The sequence below is a fragment of the Asterias amurensis genome, chromosome 15 (genome assembly GCF_032118995.1).
Source record: "Asterias amurensis chromosome 15, ASM3211899v1".
Taxonomy (NCBI): domain Eukaryota; kingdom Metazoa; phylum Echinodermata; class Asteroidea; order Forcipulatida; family Asteriidae; genus Asterias; species Asterias amurensis.
This window is the reverse complement of record NC_092662.1, coordinates 2,971,887-2,990,168: the sequence shown is the minus strand read 5'-3', so window position 1 is coordinate 2,990,168 and position 18,282 is coordinate 2,971,887. Positions and strand designations below refer to the sequence as shown.

Sequence of the window (18,282 nt, the reverse complement as noted above, 5' to 3'; positions counted from 1 at the left end):
TTGAGTAAAGAAATGGTGAATTTAGTAAAAACGAATGATGTACAGATCCTTTCAGAGCATGAAAGTCAGTGCAAATGATGCGAAGAGTAAATACACTACCCTAGCGTGTATGGCCCAACTCACAGACAGAGACATCAAGCACCAATGTTTTTGCTACTTTCGACTTCAAAAGTCACTCAAATCAATGTTTACATACTATATTTCTTGTTTACAAAACTCTTCTTACCTTCGGATACACTCGGAGCACCGGCTTTCCATGAAGCTGAACCCGTTTGTTTCTCTACATTGGGCTGGACTGGTGCCACTACAGGCGGTGCTGGGGCTGCTGCTGCCGCTGGTGCTGCTGCTGTTGATGATGTGCTTGGTCCTGATTGGGTATTGGTATTGGTTGTTTTCTGATCTCCTGCAGAACTGCATTAGGGAACATTGAAAGACATAAAACCATCAGATGGCGATCAAATCAATCAAGGCCCAATTTTACTGCTTAAGCACATAATCCCAGAAGAAACAATGGTAATCGGTTTTTAAATACACTCTACACACCCAAACGGCGTCTCAAAGCGCTTCCAACATTATCAACCTAGGTCACTACGCCATTTAGCTAATTCCTTAATAATAATAAGAAGAAGAAGAAGAAAAAATAAAGCTTATAAAGTGCCTTACATCCATGACTGGACCCCAAGGCGCTGTACACATTAAAACAGCTTTTATAAAAAGAGGCTTAAATCATTTTATCAGCCTGTGCAACCATTTAGTGCAACTAAGCTTAATCAATCTCAGGAACCTACCATCTCTGCCCTCAAGTTTACCCCTGTGTGAAGAGAAGCAATTCTAGTTCTAAGGTCTTGCTTAGGGACACAAGTGTCACGCCCGCAACACGAATCCCAATCTGCTGTACAAAAACACCAGATGCTCTTACCCGCTTTGCCACGACACCCCTTGATACTTTAAAGTAATGCAATGCAAAATGTGAAATCCTGACAGTGAGTAGCAGAGGTGACTAACCTTTCTGGTTTCTCTTTGCCTCCGATCCATCCTGATCCACCTTGGGGTACGAGGTTAACGTTGGGGTCGTTTCCTTTGTTTTCACTTCTTAAACTTGGAAGGTTTGCAGGAGGGGGCATGCGACGTGCTGTACCAACTTTACCGAGACTTTGCAATCCACGTCCATGGCTTGCTGTAAAAGGACAAATAAACAAAAGATTGTAAACTACCTCACCAAAATTCAATTAGAACTATCCACATGTAATAAACTTAATTAAATAAAATTTTGAATTTTTGATGTCAAATGTACACCATCGTTGGTTACCTCACGTGTCTAAACTATCAAGAATAAAATTTGACAGTCACTTTATTTTAAATTTCTTTTTATTTCTTAGCTCCATTTCCCGTTCCATGCAACAAGATATTTTTGTCGAAAAGCTTCCAACATAAACTAAATTCCCACATGCAAGGTAACTAGAGACATCTGTTTGCAAACTATTTGCATATTAAAATGTATACACATGGCAAGGCAAGCCTGATCATAAAACTGAGTTCAAGGAAACAAGGAATCATTTCAAAACTTTGAGATATATTCTCATTTGAGACAAAGTATTAAACTCACTTGTTGCCTTTTGGGGTTCTACAGTCTTTCCTTTGTATGTATCATAGAGATTGAGAGATGAGTATTTTTGCTTGCCATCCTTCCCTTTACTTGTTGCTGCCGACCTTTCAGACATTCTGGTGCGTGTGTCATCGGGCTGTAATGGCTACCCACGGAACAAGCAAGTTGCCCCTGTCAAAGAAAAACATGAAATTGGTGTTTGAGGAAGCTAACGGAGAACTTGCACTCGTCCACGTGAGATGGTTCATTAAAGGCAGTGGACACTATTGGTAAGTACTCAGAATAATTATTGGCATAAAACCTTACTTGGTAATGAGTAATGGGGAGAGGTTGATAGTATAAAACATTGTGAGAAACGGCTCCCTCTGAAGTGACCTAGTTTTGGAGAAAGGAGTAATTTTTCACCAATTTGATTTCGAGACCTCAAGTTTAGAACTTGAGGTATCGAAATCAACCATCTAAACGCACACAACTTCGTGTGACAAGGGTGTTTTTTTCTTTTATAGTTATCTTGCAACTCCGACGACCGATCAAGCTCAACTTTTCACATGTTGTTATTTTATACATATTTTGAGATACACCAAGTGAGAAGACTGATCTTTGACAATTACCAGTAGTGTACACTGTCTTTAAAACTTAAAAATCTCATCTGTAATGAAACTTAAAAATTTCATCTGTAATGAATCCATGACTCGAAATACAACATGAGGAATAAAACTTAAAGCCATGTCACCTGGGGCAATTTACAGGCAACCAGTTCTAGGCAAACGTCAAGAAGAAAAAGCATTCACACGTTATCTTCTACAGATGAAATGAAGTGTAGCAAGGTAGCAGGCCACATAATGGAATGTCCAGGTGATAATTCATGTCAAAAGTTCAGCTGAGGGCAACAAATTTAGGGACTCCTAAAGTTGTTGCGGTCGAAATACACCGTCTGCCGATCACTGGCAAGTCCAGACAAACTCCGGGACATAAACGTCACATGAAGTGGTTTAAAGCAAAATTCAAATGCACAGCGTGTTGATTGATTTTAATGATAGGCCAAGAAGGGCTACCACTCGCTATGCAGCAACAACAAAAATCCACTATTATAACGTTGGCTACTGAATTTATATACAACAAGGAATGCTATACGATCTGCATGGTAGTGTTTTGTATAAATAAAACAACAAACTTACTAAAACTTTGGGAATATAAAAATATAACTTATTAACAGGTGTTAATAATAAATCCACAATGCACAATCAATTCAAATGAAAGACAAAAGCATTAGCCTGGTTCATTTCATACTTCCTGCGAATTCGAACACGCGATGCACCTTTTTATGTCACAAATACACAACAAACAATGCGGATGAGTTTACTGTTGAACTCACGCAAAATATTCACTGCCAAAAATAGAGCTGTGAAGTAAGGACCAGGCTTAGTTTAGTTAGTCAACTAAGTCTAAGAACACTGAACAGACTCCAGAGCCAATAATTCAGCAATTGCAGAGTTTGTAAATTTTTCAGCTCAACATTTATTTAATTTTTTTAATTTTTAACCAAAACACACACTGACACGGCAAAATGCTTCATGTTCATTTTTTAACAAACTAGCATCAGTTAAGAAGAGTGTTTCAGAGTGCACAGCCATCGAACACAGAAACTTAAAGTTAGTCGCCAGCGTTAGCCAACTCCAAATGATTTTTCTATGTGTCAGTATCCATGTTTCGAAGTACTTTTTTTCAAAACTTAAAAAATAAAAGGCAATGTTCACACAAATAAGTGGGCCAAATCCAAAATGCAGTCCAAAACCACTACAAATTAATAAGCAACAATGCTGTAAGTTATCAGTAAGCTAACACGTAAGTAATATTTGATTACAAAGAAAGATCTTCCGATAATACCCGAAATATTTCAGGGCATTTTCCGGTTTAATAAAATTGCACGTAAACCAACATACACAATGCACAATTAGCAGGTTTCAGATATCAATTCCTTTTGAACCATCCAAATACAATGGCTAAATTTCACATTTCTAAATACAGTAAATACAAACTTACCCTTGCCTGTTCAGTTGGGAATAACTAAAGCGATAGTAACAATCGCCAATTAATGTTTTTTCACAAGGATGGCTACGATTTTCGAAGATCAATCCTTGCTTTGTAGCTATCTGCGAACAACAATTTCTGCGTTCGCAAATCCAATATGGCGTCGGGCTGCGAATTACAATATGAATATGTAAATTAGATGAGCCGACGTAGTGCGTGACATCTCCTCATCATTGGCGATCTCAATTAATGTTTGGTAAAACAAATTAAATTCAATTGATTTATCAAGTTAAGTTCATTATTTAACTAATAGTACCTGGAATGTTTTCTTGTGTTTGTAGATTGTTACCTCCATGGCTTGACGTGTGGCAGCGGTGGGCCCAAGTCCCTGGATCTCTGAACCGCTTTGCTACTCTGCTGAACAAGTGTCAGCAGTGATGCAGCGGGATGTAAGGATTCACCAAAAACCAACATTTTGAAAATGGGATGGGATTGGGAAGGAAGTTTTTCCCCCATATATGTATTGTTTCAATCAATTAAAACATTTAACCTTGTTGTTAACATTGTATTTAAGTATAATATTATGTGAAAACAGGGCCTATGCCTACGTTTTCCCATTTTGTTTGAGCATTAGATGAGCAGCCCGCTCATCAGGGGAGGAGGTTTTCTACCCCTCCCCAGACACTCAGGGGAGGAAGAATTTTACAATAGAAAGTAAGAGGCGAATTTTGTTCACGTTCTCTATTTATTATTTACCCTTAAATCATCACAGGTGGGAAGGGACCCTAGTATCTTGAGATTATTTGTAAAGTATTCACTCCCTCGACTAATCGAATCCCTCTCTTTTAAAACTCTTGGCCCCGCCCACATCTTCTGACACATACCGATAGACGGGTCCCTGTCATATTTTTTTCAATTCGTGTATTTACGGCATTGGCTTATCAGCGTTAGTGAAAAACCTACGCTGCTCTATCACACGTCGGGTACCATAGTTCACATGTCAGCAAATCACGAAAGTCCAGAATACGCTGTTGTTGTTTTTTCAGGTAAGGCCAAGTGATTGTTTGTGATTGATCTTGACATATTTGTACATTTTTTAATTTTGTGGTAATATTTTGATTAAAGGTCCTTATTTCTCTATAATCAGGAATAACGAGCAAAAGTCAGGCAGACTTTATCACAACTATTGTAAACTTCTTCAGTCCGGGATGTTACTTCTAAGTTCTATTCTAAGTTCTTGTTTTTCAATTTCGGTAACAACTCACAGATGAGAATGCAGATTAGCAAAGCAGTGAAAAAGTTTGTTGACGTGGCTGACAACAAAAATGAGACACAAAGCTCAAATACATCTAATCATAACTTGTCTGTCAACAAATGATTTGTATTGATTGTCTTCTAATTTTCGAATCAGTGAATAATACCAAAATAGTATTGATTGATCAGTGGCATTTAAATTATATTTCCTTTAATTGTGTAAATGCGTTGTGGTTTCCTCTTTTTTAGTTTCCTTTGTCTAGTTTGTTGAGTATCCCCAATGGCAATGTTATTTTTTTTTTTAATGAACTGTTTAATTATTTCATGTCAGATGTAATTAATGAACATAAACACTTGTTGGCTTTGACTTATAAATAAATGTATAAAAGGTAAACTAATTGATCTGTCAACAATAATGGGAAGGGTTTGTGATTTCAAATTGTTTATTTTATATAAAGTGTGGATAACTTTCCGTATGGCGCCACCACTTTTTCACTAATTTTTACAAAAAGGGATATCTCATTGAGGTAAATTAGATACTATATTATTTCATATCGAATGAAAAAGTGGTGGCGCCATACGGAAACTTTTCCTAAAGTGTTATTTTACTACAGTCAGCGATAAAGTATTAATTCATTGCTGATGATACATGCATGTTGGATACTTTTGGGGGGGAAGGAGTGATGGCTCCTCTTAGAAAAGAAATTATGGTCTCGGAGCCAACTCTCTAAAGTGATTTTTTACAAAACACGTCCGCAAGTGTACTAATTCTACGTTCGGCTTGTTGGTGTTCAAAACATCACTCTCTGTTACTTAATTTCATCCCTAAAAACTGGATTAAATCACATCTTTTGATGCGTCAACGTTAACCTTTGATGTTCACTTGGATTTCAAAAAATATTTTTTAACTTTTTCAGATGAACAGTTTTGATTGTTACCATGGAAATGTAACTTATTGATGTTTCACAATGGCCGTCAGTTCCCCTCCTCTCACCGCCCCCAAGTTACTGGATCTCCTCATCGAATACTGCATCACTCACATTGAGACGTTCTGCACCGTCGTCAGCCCCAACAAGACGCCAGTTACCGTCTTTAAAGATGTCTTCATCCCTTCCAATATTGCTGACCTTATGGTGGCAAGACTCTGCGACCAAGCCCTTGAGAGGGACAAGATGGATGACCTGATGTCAGTGTTTTGCAACACAGACCAAGTGGCCCTTCAACGTGTGAACCTGAACCGATCAAACATCTCCAACCGAACCATCGCATCGTTGGCTCGTCATAAACTATTTGAACTTAACATAAGTAACTGTCGAGAACTCACGGTTGAATGCCTGCCCGATTTATTTAAACAGACGTCACTTAAAGTTTTGGATATCAGCAAGAACGTTCTTCTTCTAGCGGGGTTCGGACAAGACCTCTGTGATTTTCCTTTGGAGAATCTTCGTGTTTTAAACATTGGATTCACCGAGCTGAGCACTGATCAGCTCGAGAGGCTACTCCAACCCCTGGTTAACCTTGTGTCGTTAGACCTCTCAAGAGTTTTACTAAAGGGCGACGACCTAACGTTCTTGAGACCCTTGAGTGCTCAGCTACGGTCGTTAGTACTGCATGACTGTAACTTGGTATCGAGTGGTCCAGACTTTCTATGTTCACTAAAGGAGCTAAGGTACTTCATAAATTGATGTTTCAATTTTGGTCTTCTATCTGACCTCTCATTGACTTTAACTATCCATCTGACCTTATATTGACCTTAACTATTCATCTGACCTTATATTGACCTTAACTATCCATCTGACCATATATTGACCTCAACTATTTATCTGAACTTATATTGACCTCAACTATCCATTTGACCTCATTTTGACTTTAACTATCAATCTGACCTTATATTGACCTTAACTATTCATCTGACCTCATTGTGGCATAATACCATTTTTCTTGCAGGCATTTGGACATATCCGTTGCGGATTCCAACTTGCCTTTGAAATTGACAAATAACTTCTTGAAGACGATGGTGAAATCGTTGCCTCATCTGAGCTCGCTTGACATATCTGGCCATTTCATCGAGGCAGGAAAGACGACAACACACAGGTGAGAAGTTGTTTGTAGTTTTTTTTTATTCTCTTAATTCAAAAACTCCTGAATCTCCTGGTCAACAGGTTATCACAATAGCTGCACCCAAGGCTGTATTGCCTCTGCAGGCCTTGAACTTGGCTCTTGAAGGGGGCACAGCAATTATTGTTCATCTGGTAAGGGGCACCTCTATGGGAAATAGTTTGTATTGGAACCTTGTTGACAGCAGAAGCATTGGGCACCATAGCATAAGGCATGAATAGTCAATAGTTATTTGGCTCGTTGTTTCACAGTTTTTGACACTGAAGTTTTGTTGTTTGTTTTTCATTTCCTTGAGCAGAGAGGAGACAAAAGATCACATCTCTCTGGATGAAGTTGAACTTAAAGACAAAACAGACACCATGGAGAATGAAGATTCCGTATATCAAGGGGCAGATGGGGAAACACAGAGGATGAAGTGCAGCATTGAAGGCCTCCGCGGTTTATCCAAACCATTGGAATTTCTTGGACTGTTAGGGTTGGACGAGAGTGAGTTGGAACACCTTCCAGCCATAAAGGTTAGTCTTTAAGCTCGGTTCATACTTCCTGCGAATGTGAAGTGAATTCATATTGCATTCGCAGGAAGTATAAAACAGGATTTACTCACATTGGGACAATGGGAGAATTTTGGGATGCTTGGTTGCAGCAGACTTACCAGGTAAAATCCATTGTTCTTGGTCATTTGCGCATGCTCAGAACTATGTAAACAATGGAAATTTACCTGGTAAGTCTGCTGCCACCTAGCGTCCCAAAGTCTCCCATTATAGGTTTTAATACCTCAACTATCCAAGACCAAGACTGTAGGTGTTGGGGCAAAAAGACCAAACCAAAAAACTAGACATGTTCTGTATTGCTACTTGTTGTACTGTCGAGTTGTAGACTTTGGAATTCTTAGTTCTGAAAAGAACTGTCCTGCTTATTAAGTGCTACCTGGGGAGGTAGGAAATAGTAAAGACAATTACTTAGTGGATCAGGGATGTTCTTATTTTAACAACTTCACTACCATGGAGTGAGTTCTATAATTTGTCTCAATGTTTCGACTAGCCTGCTCTAGTCATCTTCAAGGATGAAATACTTATGAACAATTCTTAACGGGAAGGTACACGTTTGGTAATTACTCAAAACAATTATTATCATAAAAACTTACTTGGTAACGAGTAATGGAGAGCTGTTGATAGTATAAAACATTGTGAGAAACGGCTCCCTCTGAAGTAGCGTATTTGAGAAAGAGGTAATTTCTCACTCAAGAAGTCTTTTATTCCTATCTGAAAGCACACAAAGTCATTCATCAAGGGTGTTTTTTCTTTCATCATTTTCTCTCAACTTTGATGACCAAATGAGCCCAAATATTCACAGGCTTGTTATTTTATGCTTATGTTGGGATACACCAAGTGAGAAGACTGGTCTACTGGTGTACTTTCCCTTTAACCTTGAGGGTTCACAATTTTGTTTGATGTTTTCAGGTAGCTGGCGTCTTCAGCGAGGATCAGATTCTGAATACTATTGAGGTGTACCTGAAGAGAAGGTCGTACCTCCTTGAGGGGTTGAACAGTTTCTTTGAACTCTTGCGTGCCGTCGAGTGTGTCAATCCATCCAGAGCAGTGGAGGTAATTTTACTGATAACCTTTTGACCTTTAACCCTTCATGGCATGTCAATGTCAAGTGGTTTGGTGCATCAGACTCCTGTTTTGGTTGCTGATTCATCAGGGTGTGGGTTCCTGGTCATGACACTTGTTACTGTTAACCTTTGACCTTTTGTCCTTCATTGCGTGTCAAGGCCAAGTGGTTTAATAATAGTAATAATAATACTAGTAATAATAACAATACAGCATTTATAAGGCGCACTTTCCTGTAAACCATTTGAAGGTGCCAGTCTAGTAGAAATTAGTAGGAATTCGACCAAAGTGTCAATTTGAAAAATGAATGGTTAAATTGGTTTTTTTTTATGATTTTACCCCAAAATAGCTCATCTTGGCCGCAATGAGGTACTGCCCAAGAGATAACCAGGTCCAGGTGTCAGGAAGGTAGGGAAGAAACAGACAAACAAACAGACAGCCCGACTAAGATACAGACTGACAGCAAAACGACTGTGCAAACTTCTGTAACATTGTTTATGTTTTACTAATTACAAAAAGTTCATTTAAGAACCATTTATTCTGTGAAATACTTCCCTCTGAAATGATGTAATATTCGAGAAAACCTATTTTTAAAAAAAGGGCATCAGCTGGTTTTGGTTGATACTACTAAAATAAGTGACAATGTGTTTACATGCTGAAAATTATGCATGTTTTTTCACTCTTTTCTGCTGAGTATAAAGGTTAGTAGTCAAACCAACCACACTACTCACATGTACAACTTATGACTGCGTCCTGCTCCTTTCTACTTAGCAAACAAAAATGTATCAATATTTATTGATTTTTGCTTAGCAGAAGTTAGCAGGATACCAGTCACAGATTGTTTATGTGACATGGTAGTTTGGCTGGTAACCATATTCTGGCAAACATAATTTTGTTTGGCTTGGCTTCTTTATGTGCTTTAAGTAGTTTTATGAAATTTAGCCCAGGTGATGAGTGGCCAGTTTGACTCCTGTGAATTGTTCAGTTTTAATAATATTTGCTCATTTTTTTTTTCCAGTGCCTCCTTGTATCATCTGACGAGAGGTACTTACAACGATAAACTCAGCATACACCACAGACAGTAAGCTAGCTACCTTTTTTTCAAAAACCTATGTTAAAATGTGGGATCAACGGTTGGGTTCGGGTAAGGGCAGGCCTTGAAACTCGCCCTTGAAGGGGCAGAGCAGTTTTCCTCTGGTATGGGGCAATTAAAACCTTGCAGAGGTCACCACGGCAGAAGCTCAGGGCACTTCATTTCATTTCATTTTATTTGCCAGCAAACATGAAAAAACACATACGTGTATTAAAAAATAGCACATCAAAAGTTTACAAGAAAAAGCAATCCGTGGCACCACTGCAATTACTGTTTGGTTTTTTTTGCTGTTTTTTTTTTTTAGAGCAATCATAACATGTCTCCTGGATGCAATAGAGACGATAACAGACAGCATGACACTCCTCCAGAACTGTGGACTCACCCTCTTAAACTTCCGCATCCCGGATGAATTCCGTTGGCAGTTTGAACGTGTCGTCAAGAACTTAGTCAAGTTGGCCCAGACGGAAGATCCCCACGGTCTCCTGCAGAGGATTTATGTTCACATGTGTAACTCTATTGTCTGCCATGTGGAAGGGGAGCAGAAACTGCTTGTAGGAAGACTAGGTATCATTAAGGTGAGAGCCCTTACATCAAACTCTCTCATTTAAAAGCTTCAATCTGAAATGCCACATCGTCATTAGTAACCCCCCTACCCCCCCCCCAAACCTACCAAAGCTTGTAAACGTCTGCAACCGTGGACCCCCTATTGTCCCTCTTTTGTTTAAATTTTGTTTTGCAACATCTCCCATTGGTTTTGTACACGTTTTCCAACCGTGGACCTTTCCCCAAACTGTGGACCCTTTTGTCCTCTTTTGTTATAGGTTCCCGGTTTGAATGTGTATACCTACTCACACAAACACAGCTCAGTGTTGCAGTCACTGTGTGGACATACCTTTGTTCTGTACACTTAAGGAGAATTATATTATTCAACATTGTTGATGTTGTTTGTACGTCCACATAGTGTTTCAAGTCCCTACATTATGTGGACCTCTTTTGTTCTCAGGTCCACACTGTGTAGTGTTAAAACAACACCTCACAAAGCCAGTATGTTCCACTTGTCGATGATTGACAAATATAAGATAATTGGTTCATTTTCCATAGTGTATGCTGAGTCTGATCACGGATAGGCTGGAGAGGAACAGGTGTGATGAGGTCATGGAGACAGCATGGAGCACCCTGTGGAATGTAACAGGTGATTGACAATAGTACAGGATATCAATGATAAAAGGCACTGGATGGACACTTTTGCTATATGTCAAAGACCAGTATTCTCACTTGGTGTATCCCAACATGTGCTTAAAATTAAAAAAACTTTTAAAAATTTGAGGTTCAATTAGTCATCGAAATTGCAGGAGAATAATGAAAGAAGAATGCATAATAAAATAGTTCAACATTCTTGTGAAACGGCCTTGACAGCTGGTTGCTGTTTTCTCAGCAAGTAGACACTGTATTCAGCTGAAACTTTCACTTGTGACTTTCATTCCATCTTTCTTTGTAATGTTGTCTATAAATCAGTGTTACAGTGACAACAGTTGTATCTGTGGCTCTACCTTTAAACTTTGACCTGCAGCCGATGTCTGAAAACGCTAGGCTTATTCCCATCTTGAGTTCGGACGAGAAAAGCGTCCTAAAACGCATCCTAACTAGGAGTTTGGTGAAATCGACGACAGTAACCGATAAATACTCATTAATCTTGTATATTTATGGTCTTGGTTCCTTGGTTTTATGTAATCATTCTACAGATGAAACTGCTGACAACTGTCAGATGTTTTTGGACGGCAAGGGAATGGAACTGTTCATCAGATGCAGAGAGGTCAGTTTATCAGTTAGTTTAGATCTTCATGTGTAGAGGAAAACAAGCAACACAATTCAAAGGAAAACAAGCAACACAATTCAAAGGAAAACAAGCAACACAATTCAAAGGAAAACAAGCAACACAATTCAAAGGAAACCAAGCAACACAATTCAAAGGAAAACAAGTAACACAATTCTTGTCTTTCACTATCTCTTGTTGGTGTTTCTGTCAGCTAAGTGTCACAACACTTGCCAACAGACTCACAAAGAACAAACCAGAGCATGTTCGGTCGTGACTAGACTCGACTAGATCGGTCGCGACTAGACTCGACTAGACACTATTCCCCAAAACCTGAGAGGTAGGGTTATTACTTTGACCCTAAAAACACTTGCCTAATTTGTATTCGAAAGCCTACTTGTTATAAGATGGTAGTAGGCGTAATAAAGGGTGGGAAATTTGAATTTCCAAATTGGACATTTGAATTTCTGTTGTTGACAAAAACCAAACACAGACTCAACGTTTAATACTTACATTATTCCTGAACGCTCACTTGCTAAAACTATGTTGACAAATTTGAATCTACAAAGATCGCCTAAATGTCAATTTTGGACATTCAAATTTCCGTTGTTGACAAAAACAGATCCTAGCTTTAACACCTACATTATTCCTGAACTCTAAATTGGCTAACCAGTATCTCTCCCTATGACTGCTCCAACAGGCATTCCCAGACAAACCAGAGCTTCTTAGGAATATGATGGGATTGATCGGTAACGTCGCTGAGGTCCAAAGACTCCGCCCACATCTCATGAATTATGCATCAGTCTTCATGTAAGGCTAAGATAGTGATCATAAATTTAATTTCACCCACATTATTTTAACCTGGGTTTTGAGACTTGTAATGTTTTTGTTCACATTCATAAGGACCCCATCTATTTGAAAATGTTTGGATTACAAAAATGAATTTGACCTTGGAGCCTCTCTTTAAAGGGACTGGACACCTTTGGTAATTGTCAAAGACCAGTCCTCTCACTTGGTGTATCTCAACATATACATAAAATAACATACCTGTGAAAATTGAAACTCAATTGTTCAACGAAGTTGCGAGAGAATAATGGCAGAAAAAGCACCCTTGTTGCACAAGTTATGTGCTTTCAGATGCTAGTCTCGAATTCAACTCAAATATTTTAGTCAGAAAATACTTCTTTATCAAAAACTACATTACCTCAGAGGGAGCCGTTTCTCACAACGTTTTATGCTATCAACATCTCCCCATGGCTCGTTAAAAATGAAGTTTTTGTGCTGACAATTAGTTTGTGTCTAGTGGCTAATTTTCAGACCATATTTACCTGTGATATTTGATGACAATTCTTAAGATGTTTCTTTCTCATCCTTAGGGAGCTCCTTGGGGATTGGAGCGACGGTATCGAGGTAAGCTACAATGCTGCAGGTACCCTCGCCCACATCGCTGCCGATGGTCCCTCCACCTGGAGCATCGAGCACCCTCAACGATGTGAGGTCCTGCAACAGATGACCACAGCCATCGACTCCTGGGAGTTGAATACACAGAGGAATATTAACTATAGGTGAGGGGCTATGAGTGGCTATATCTCTGAAATATTTTAACTGAGCTCGCACTATTGCATAGAGCTGCTTAAGCACAAAAAGTAGCTAAGCACATCAAATTGTTTCTCTCCTGAAATGCAGCTCTATGCTATTTGGCCCTAGGCTTGATTTCACAAGGCAATACATGTCATTGTAAAGACAAATTGTCAGCATTACCATCGTGATTTGTATTGTGTCATCACACTTTACTTAGCAAATTGATTTGCAGTTGCCATCAATCTTATCTCTTTGGAAAATTACCCTTAGGTGTATATTGTCCCTATATGGCCCAAGACTCCATGCACCTCTCTTGTCTGATAATTTGTGGCATAACATATTGATGTTTGATACCTTCAGATCCTTTGGACCTATTCTCCGCTTGCTGTTGGTTGAGCATACACCGGTCGTGCAACACTGGGCTGTATGGGCTCTCGCCAACCTATGCACCGTCTCACGTAAGTTTCACAGTCCCTTCTGGTTTTTTTGTTTCAGAAAATGTTGCCTTCAGCAGACATGTAGATGCATTTGCCACATTGTTTTTGCTTTGTTTTATTTTAATCTTATCTCCCTAAATAATCTAACAGGCTTAGAACTTCACTCTTGAAATGGCACAGCAATTTTCCTCTGGTAAAAGGGCACTTCTTTGAGGAAGTTGTACCTTTGCAAAGGGCACCGGAGTAAAAGCACAGGGCAGCACGGCACTTACTGAAGGTGTTGTGGATTAGATTTGAGGCCAGGTCTAACTTTCAGACCTTCAGGTATTGGTGGTAGTCCTCAAAACTCAGTCTTGTCCTGCGTCGCAGATTTTCATGTTTAAAAGGTACAAAGTAAGTTTGTCTGACTCACATTGATTTCTGGCTTGCATTTTCCAGCTTCCAAGTACTGTAAACTTCTGGAGAAGGAAGAAGGACTCCCGCTGCTCAAGGAGGTATGCAATAACCCAAGAACTATCCCCATCGTCAGAAGGTTAGCCCAACAAACGCTTCAACTTGTAGAGGAGAATCGCGAGGAGCAACCTTGTAGCGTACATGTTGTATAAAAATTGATCACGCTGTCTGTAACACAAAGAAATTTATTGAAATTAAAAATTATATTATATACACAGCTAAGTTGCCAAGGTGGCAGGATTGAATAGAAACAAAAAGCCTTAGATAAAACAGTGGTTTGTTATATTTTAAGTGCTTTACTTTTAATATCTTGATTGTGATAAGAGTAAGCATATCAGTAGCAGTAGTGTCAACAATATTACCAATGTTGTATGGAATAATAATTCAAAACCAGTAAAAGAATCAGCAGTTTGTCAACAAAGGTTGTACCTTATCTTGATTCAAAGACAGTAAGCAGGCCAATACAGAAGCAGCAGTTTGTCAATTTAACAAAGAATGTACCATATCTTGATTCAAATACAAATTAAAGAGTGCTATACGCACATTGTTGTAATAACGGTAAAAACGAAACGATATTATTTATGCTTGAGGCAAATTTGACATTTATTATTTATGCTGTACATTGTCTTGATTCAATAACAGTAAAGGCCATTGCTGAGTCAATGGCTTTGACAGTAGCTATGGTTGGAATGCTGTTGCTGACAGAGCCGTAGCCAAAGTCAGACTCGGCTTAAAGGCAGTGGACACTATTGGTAATTACTCAAAATAATAATTCGCTATAAAACCTTACTTGGTAACGAGTAATGGGGAGCTGTTGATAGTATAAAACATTGTGAGAATCAGCTCCCTCTGAAGTAACATCGTTTTCGAGAAAGAAGTAATTTTCCACAAATGTGATTTGAGACCTCAGAATTAGATTTTGAGGTCTCGAAATCAAGCATCTGAAAGCACACAACTTTCTTTCATTATTATCTCGCAACTCCGACACCCAATTGAGCTCAAATTTTCGCAGGTCTGTTATTTAATGCATATGTTGAGATACACCAAGTTAGAGGACTGCGTGGTCTTTGACAATTACCAATAGTGTCCAGTGTAATAGATGTTAAATTTGCATCGGGGATAAAGAATATTAATTTTGTTTTTGTTTTACCCATACACCGATGTGTGTTAGCACTGTATACTCAGTACTTTCCTCGAGTCCTGTGTAAAAATATCACAGGCATGTTACTCAGGTGGGATTCGAACCCACGACCCTTGCAATTCTAGAGCAGTGTCTTACCAACTAGACTACCAAGGTTGCCCGGTAGCTAGAGGCAGTTCAAATCCTATGTTTTGGCAGCGGGTACCGCAACGATATAATAGATGTTAAATTTGCATCAGGGATAAAGAATATTATTTTTTTAAATTTTTTTTTTACCCATACACCAATGTGTGTTAGCACTGTATACTCAGTACTTTCCCGAGTCCTGTGAAAAAATATCACAGGCATGTTACTCAGGTGGGATTCTAACCCACGATCCTTGCAATTCTAGAGCAGTGTCTTACCAACTAGACTACCGAGGTTGCCCGGTAGCCAGAGGCAGTTTGAATCCTATGTTATGGCAGTGGGTACCGCAACGATATGGGTATTGCAACGTGTCCAGTGTCTTTAAGTTATACCAGCAGTAGCAGTTTTTGCAATTAAAACAAACGCTAAACCTTTGTACATGTTGTAGGTCATATAGATAATTTTTATAATAGCTTGCATGAGTTATATCATAGAAATTTATAAAATAAGTAAATATTATGCATGTAGCTTCAAAAATTATTTAATATTGGTGAAGGTGTCATTTTCAATCAAACAGGAAAAATAAACCTTGATTTTTGTGCTCGCTTGTTTCATTCTTAATGAGGTAAAAGTGTGTTTTTTTACTGAATACAGAGAGATTGATGCCAGTGAGTAATGAAGTAAACTAAACAAAACCTTTTTTTTGTAGATGGATTGATTGATCGTATCATATTGTAATAAATATATTATACTTGGAAAGCAAAGCTGTTGTAATAAAACATTATGGAAAGATATCATATCTATTACACAGTATTTTTATTGTGTCATTTGTCAGAAATTTTGGAGCCAGTTCATCCCTTTCCCCATAGAAGCAACTATTAAGCTTTATTGTCAATACAGCGGTGTTGTCTGGGTGGATTTTTTTCTTACTGATAGCATCAAGGGTGCACCCCACTATATAGGGAGAAAACAGAGCATCAGCCTCTTTATTATTATGTAGTAGGCCCTGGGCTTACGGATGAACAGATTTTGAGGGCCAGATATGGAAGTTAATAAGTTTGATTTGGTTCATTGTGTGGTAAGTATGGCGCCCTCTACTGGTAGCTGTCACGACAATTAAACTTTTTGTTTTTCCTTTCCACCAGTATGTACATAATATATCCGAGAGGGATATGGTCAAAATTTGAACGTTATTTTAATAATAAACATAATGTATTTATTAATAAACAATTACAATATTTATAATAATACGAAGGCTTTAACAGAAAGGAATTCCATTCTATTTTTAATTCTTTACACAAAAGCGTGAAAATCCTTGCGCTGGATTTGTCAGTTTATGGCAATGCGTCGAAGCATTCAACAAAAATTATCAATAAATGAATTGTTATTCCAATAGATATGTTCTTTGTCATCGGCTCGATGTGACGAATAAATACAAACAAGAAACGACCGACATGTTGTTGCATGACCTTGTCACTGCAACCATTATTATTTCGGCTAATCTCGTCTGACGCCTAATTGTGTCATTCTGATGGCTCGACAGGTGGTGCATATAAAGGGCGTGGTCATCTGTGATGAGATGTGTGTCTGTCTGTTGTCTTAAAGGGATTGTCAGTCTTATATTGTGAATGCTTTGTCGTTTGTCTAATACACAGTTAAGTTAAGTTAATCAACAATCAAAACTCAACACGTATATAGTAGGCCCGATTTGACGACAGAGGGTAAAACCTCCCTCCCCCGACCCTCTCGCCGGCAGCTTGTTTTTTTTTTCTCCAAACGACATTGCAATGATTTGGTAAACGAGCAGGCCAATTTCATTATGACGTAATTTTGACGTAAAGAGACAATCACAGCGGCGGGGGGAAAAATACTGCAATGTCGTTGGGGGGGGGGGGGGGGAATCAACCCGGCACACTCCCCCCCCCCCCTAAATCCCAAACACACTGAATACACTACGGATAAAGCCTTTAAGCACAACTAGACAACACACAATTCGTCTTCTTCTTGGAAGTGAGTGCACCTGTTATTTTCACAAGTTTGTGTGGGATCAAACGTCAGGATGAACGTACTCTTCGGAGAATCTAAAGTCCTGAACATCATCACATTCACGATGGTCTCCTTCAGTAAGATTAATGTCTCATCTATGGGAGCACAGATTCATTAGAAGTAGAACAGCTGCCTCCACTTTGTCAAAATTGTTGTAAAACAGATCAACAAATTAATGAGGAGCTTACACTATTAGGTTGCTGTACGCTTAAAGGTAGACCTTTGTACAGGAAGGATAAAAAACATCATCGTTTTATTATTTTTTTGTTTTGGCATCGGTGCAATGCAAAATGTGTACTCGGGTTTTCACTATTATTTTTCTCGTGACCCAGATGGCCGATCGATCTCAAACTGTTACAGGTTTGTCAGTTTATGTTAAGCAAAAACCTATTATGTAATGTTCCTTTGCATCAGCTTACTATTTAAGAACCTCGTGACCAGCAAAGTATAATGTCAACATTTTGTTTTGTAAAACCGTAGGTAAATTTTTTTGTTTTAATCAATAGAGTCCAGGGGTCGATTTCACAAAGAGTTAGGACTAGTCCTAACTTAGGACTAGTCCTAAGAGATATCAAAAACATACAGCTAGTCCTAAGTTAGGACTACTAACTCGTCCTAACTCAAGATAAGACTAGTCCTAACTCTTTGTGAAACCCACCCCAGTTCCTTTAAAAAACTTGCATCAATTTTAAAATGAGATTCGTAGTCGTGATTCACACGTACATTCCACACATTCTTCTTACAGGCGACCGAAAGTGCAAGCTGTCAAACTACATCACCTCGGACCAATCATAGCACAATGAAAAGCATACGTCACTGCACGTTTATCCAATGAAATCATTTGCTCTCTAAGACCAGTGCCTGTCTTTATCCTTGTCAGGGGACCAGTCTAGAAAAAACACCTTAATCTAAAAATTCAAACGAGTTTGAACAATTCCCTTTAAAGACATTGGACACTATTGGTATAATA

General features: G+C 38.7%; 2 protein-coding genes across 3 annotated transcripts in view; one reads left to right on the top strand and one right to left on the bottom strand.

Moving 5' to 3' along the window:
* LOC139947835 (uncharacterized) overlaps nt 1-4,036 on the bottom strand; it is a 28,445-nt gene extending 24,409 nt beyond the window's left edge. The window contains exons 1-4 of one of the 2 annotated variants that reach the window (XM_071945627.1): nt 3,954-4,036; nt 1,607-1,777; nt 1,006-1,177; nt 227-411 (exon numbers count right to left, since the gene is read on the bottom strand). In XM_071945627.1, the coding sequence (XP_071801728.1) occupies nt 227-411; nt 1,006-1,177; nt 1,607-1,721 (472 nt within the window). In that variant the 5' untranslated portion in view covers nt 1,722-1,777; nt 3,954-4,036. Of the gene's footprint in view, nt 1-226; nt 412-1,005; nt 1,178-1,606; nt 1,778-3,649; nt 3,798-3,953 lie in introns of those variants that run through there. The other variant, XM_071945626.1, reaches the window with a different exon arrangement.
* Nucleotides 4,037-4,620: 584 nt separating this feature from the next.
* On the top strand, nt 4,621-16,048 carry LOC139948383 (protein zer-1 homolog). The gene is made up of 14 exons (XM_071946524.1): nt 4,621-4,683; nt 5,809-6,560; nt 6,839-6,985; nt 7,308-7,524; nt 8,470-8,613; nt 8,972-9,030; nt 9,641-9,703; nt 10,020-10,290; nt 10,817-10,907; nt 11,458-11,528; nt 12,229-12,338; nt 12,905-13,093; nt 13,470-13,567; nt 13,985-16,048. The coding sequence occupies exons 2-14, from the start codon at nt 5,860-5,862 to the stop codon at nt 14,149-14,151; spliced, it is 2,328 nt and encodes a 775-aa protein (XP_071802625.1). The 5' UTR covers nt 4,621-4,683; nt 5,809-5,859; the 3' UTR covers nt 14,152-16,048.
* The last annotated feature ends 2,234 nt before the right edge of the window (nt 16,049-18,282 follow it).

Bases quoted from the DNA above. Each gene is read 5' to 3' on its own strand.
- LOC139948383 (XM_071946524.1), top strand. From the start codon at position 5,860: ATGGCCGTCAGTTCCCCTCCTCTCACCGCCCCCAAGTTACTGGATCTC. The intron at 8,614-8,971 runs GTAATTTTACTG...ACCCCAAAATAG, and splicing joins ATCCATCCAGAGCAGTGGAG to CTCATCTTGGCCGCAATGAG. The intron at 9,704-10,019 runs GTAAGCTAGCTA...TTTTTTTTTTAG, and splicing joins CTCAGCATACACCACAGACA to AGCAATCATAACATGTCTCC.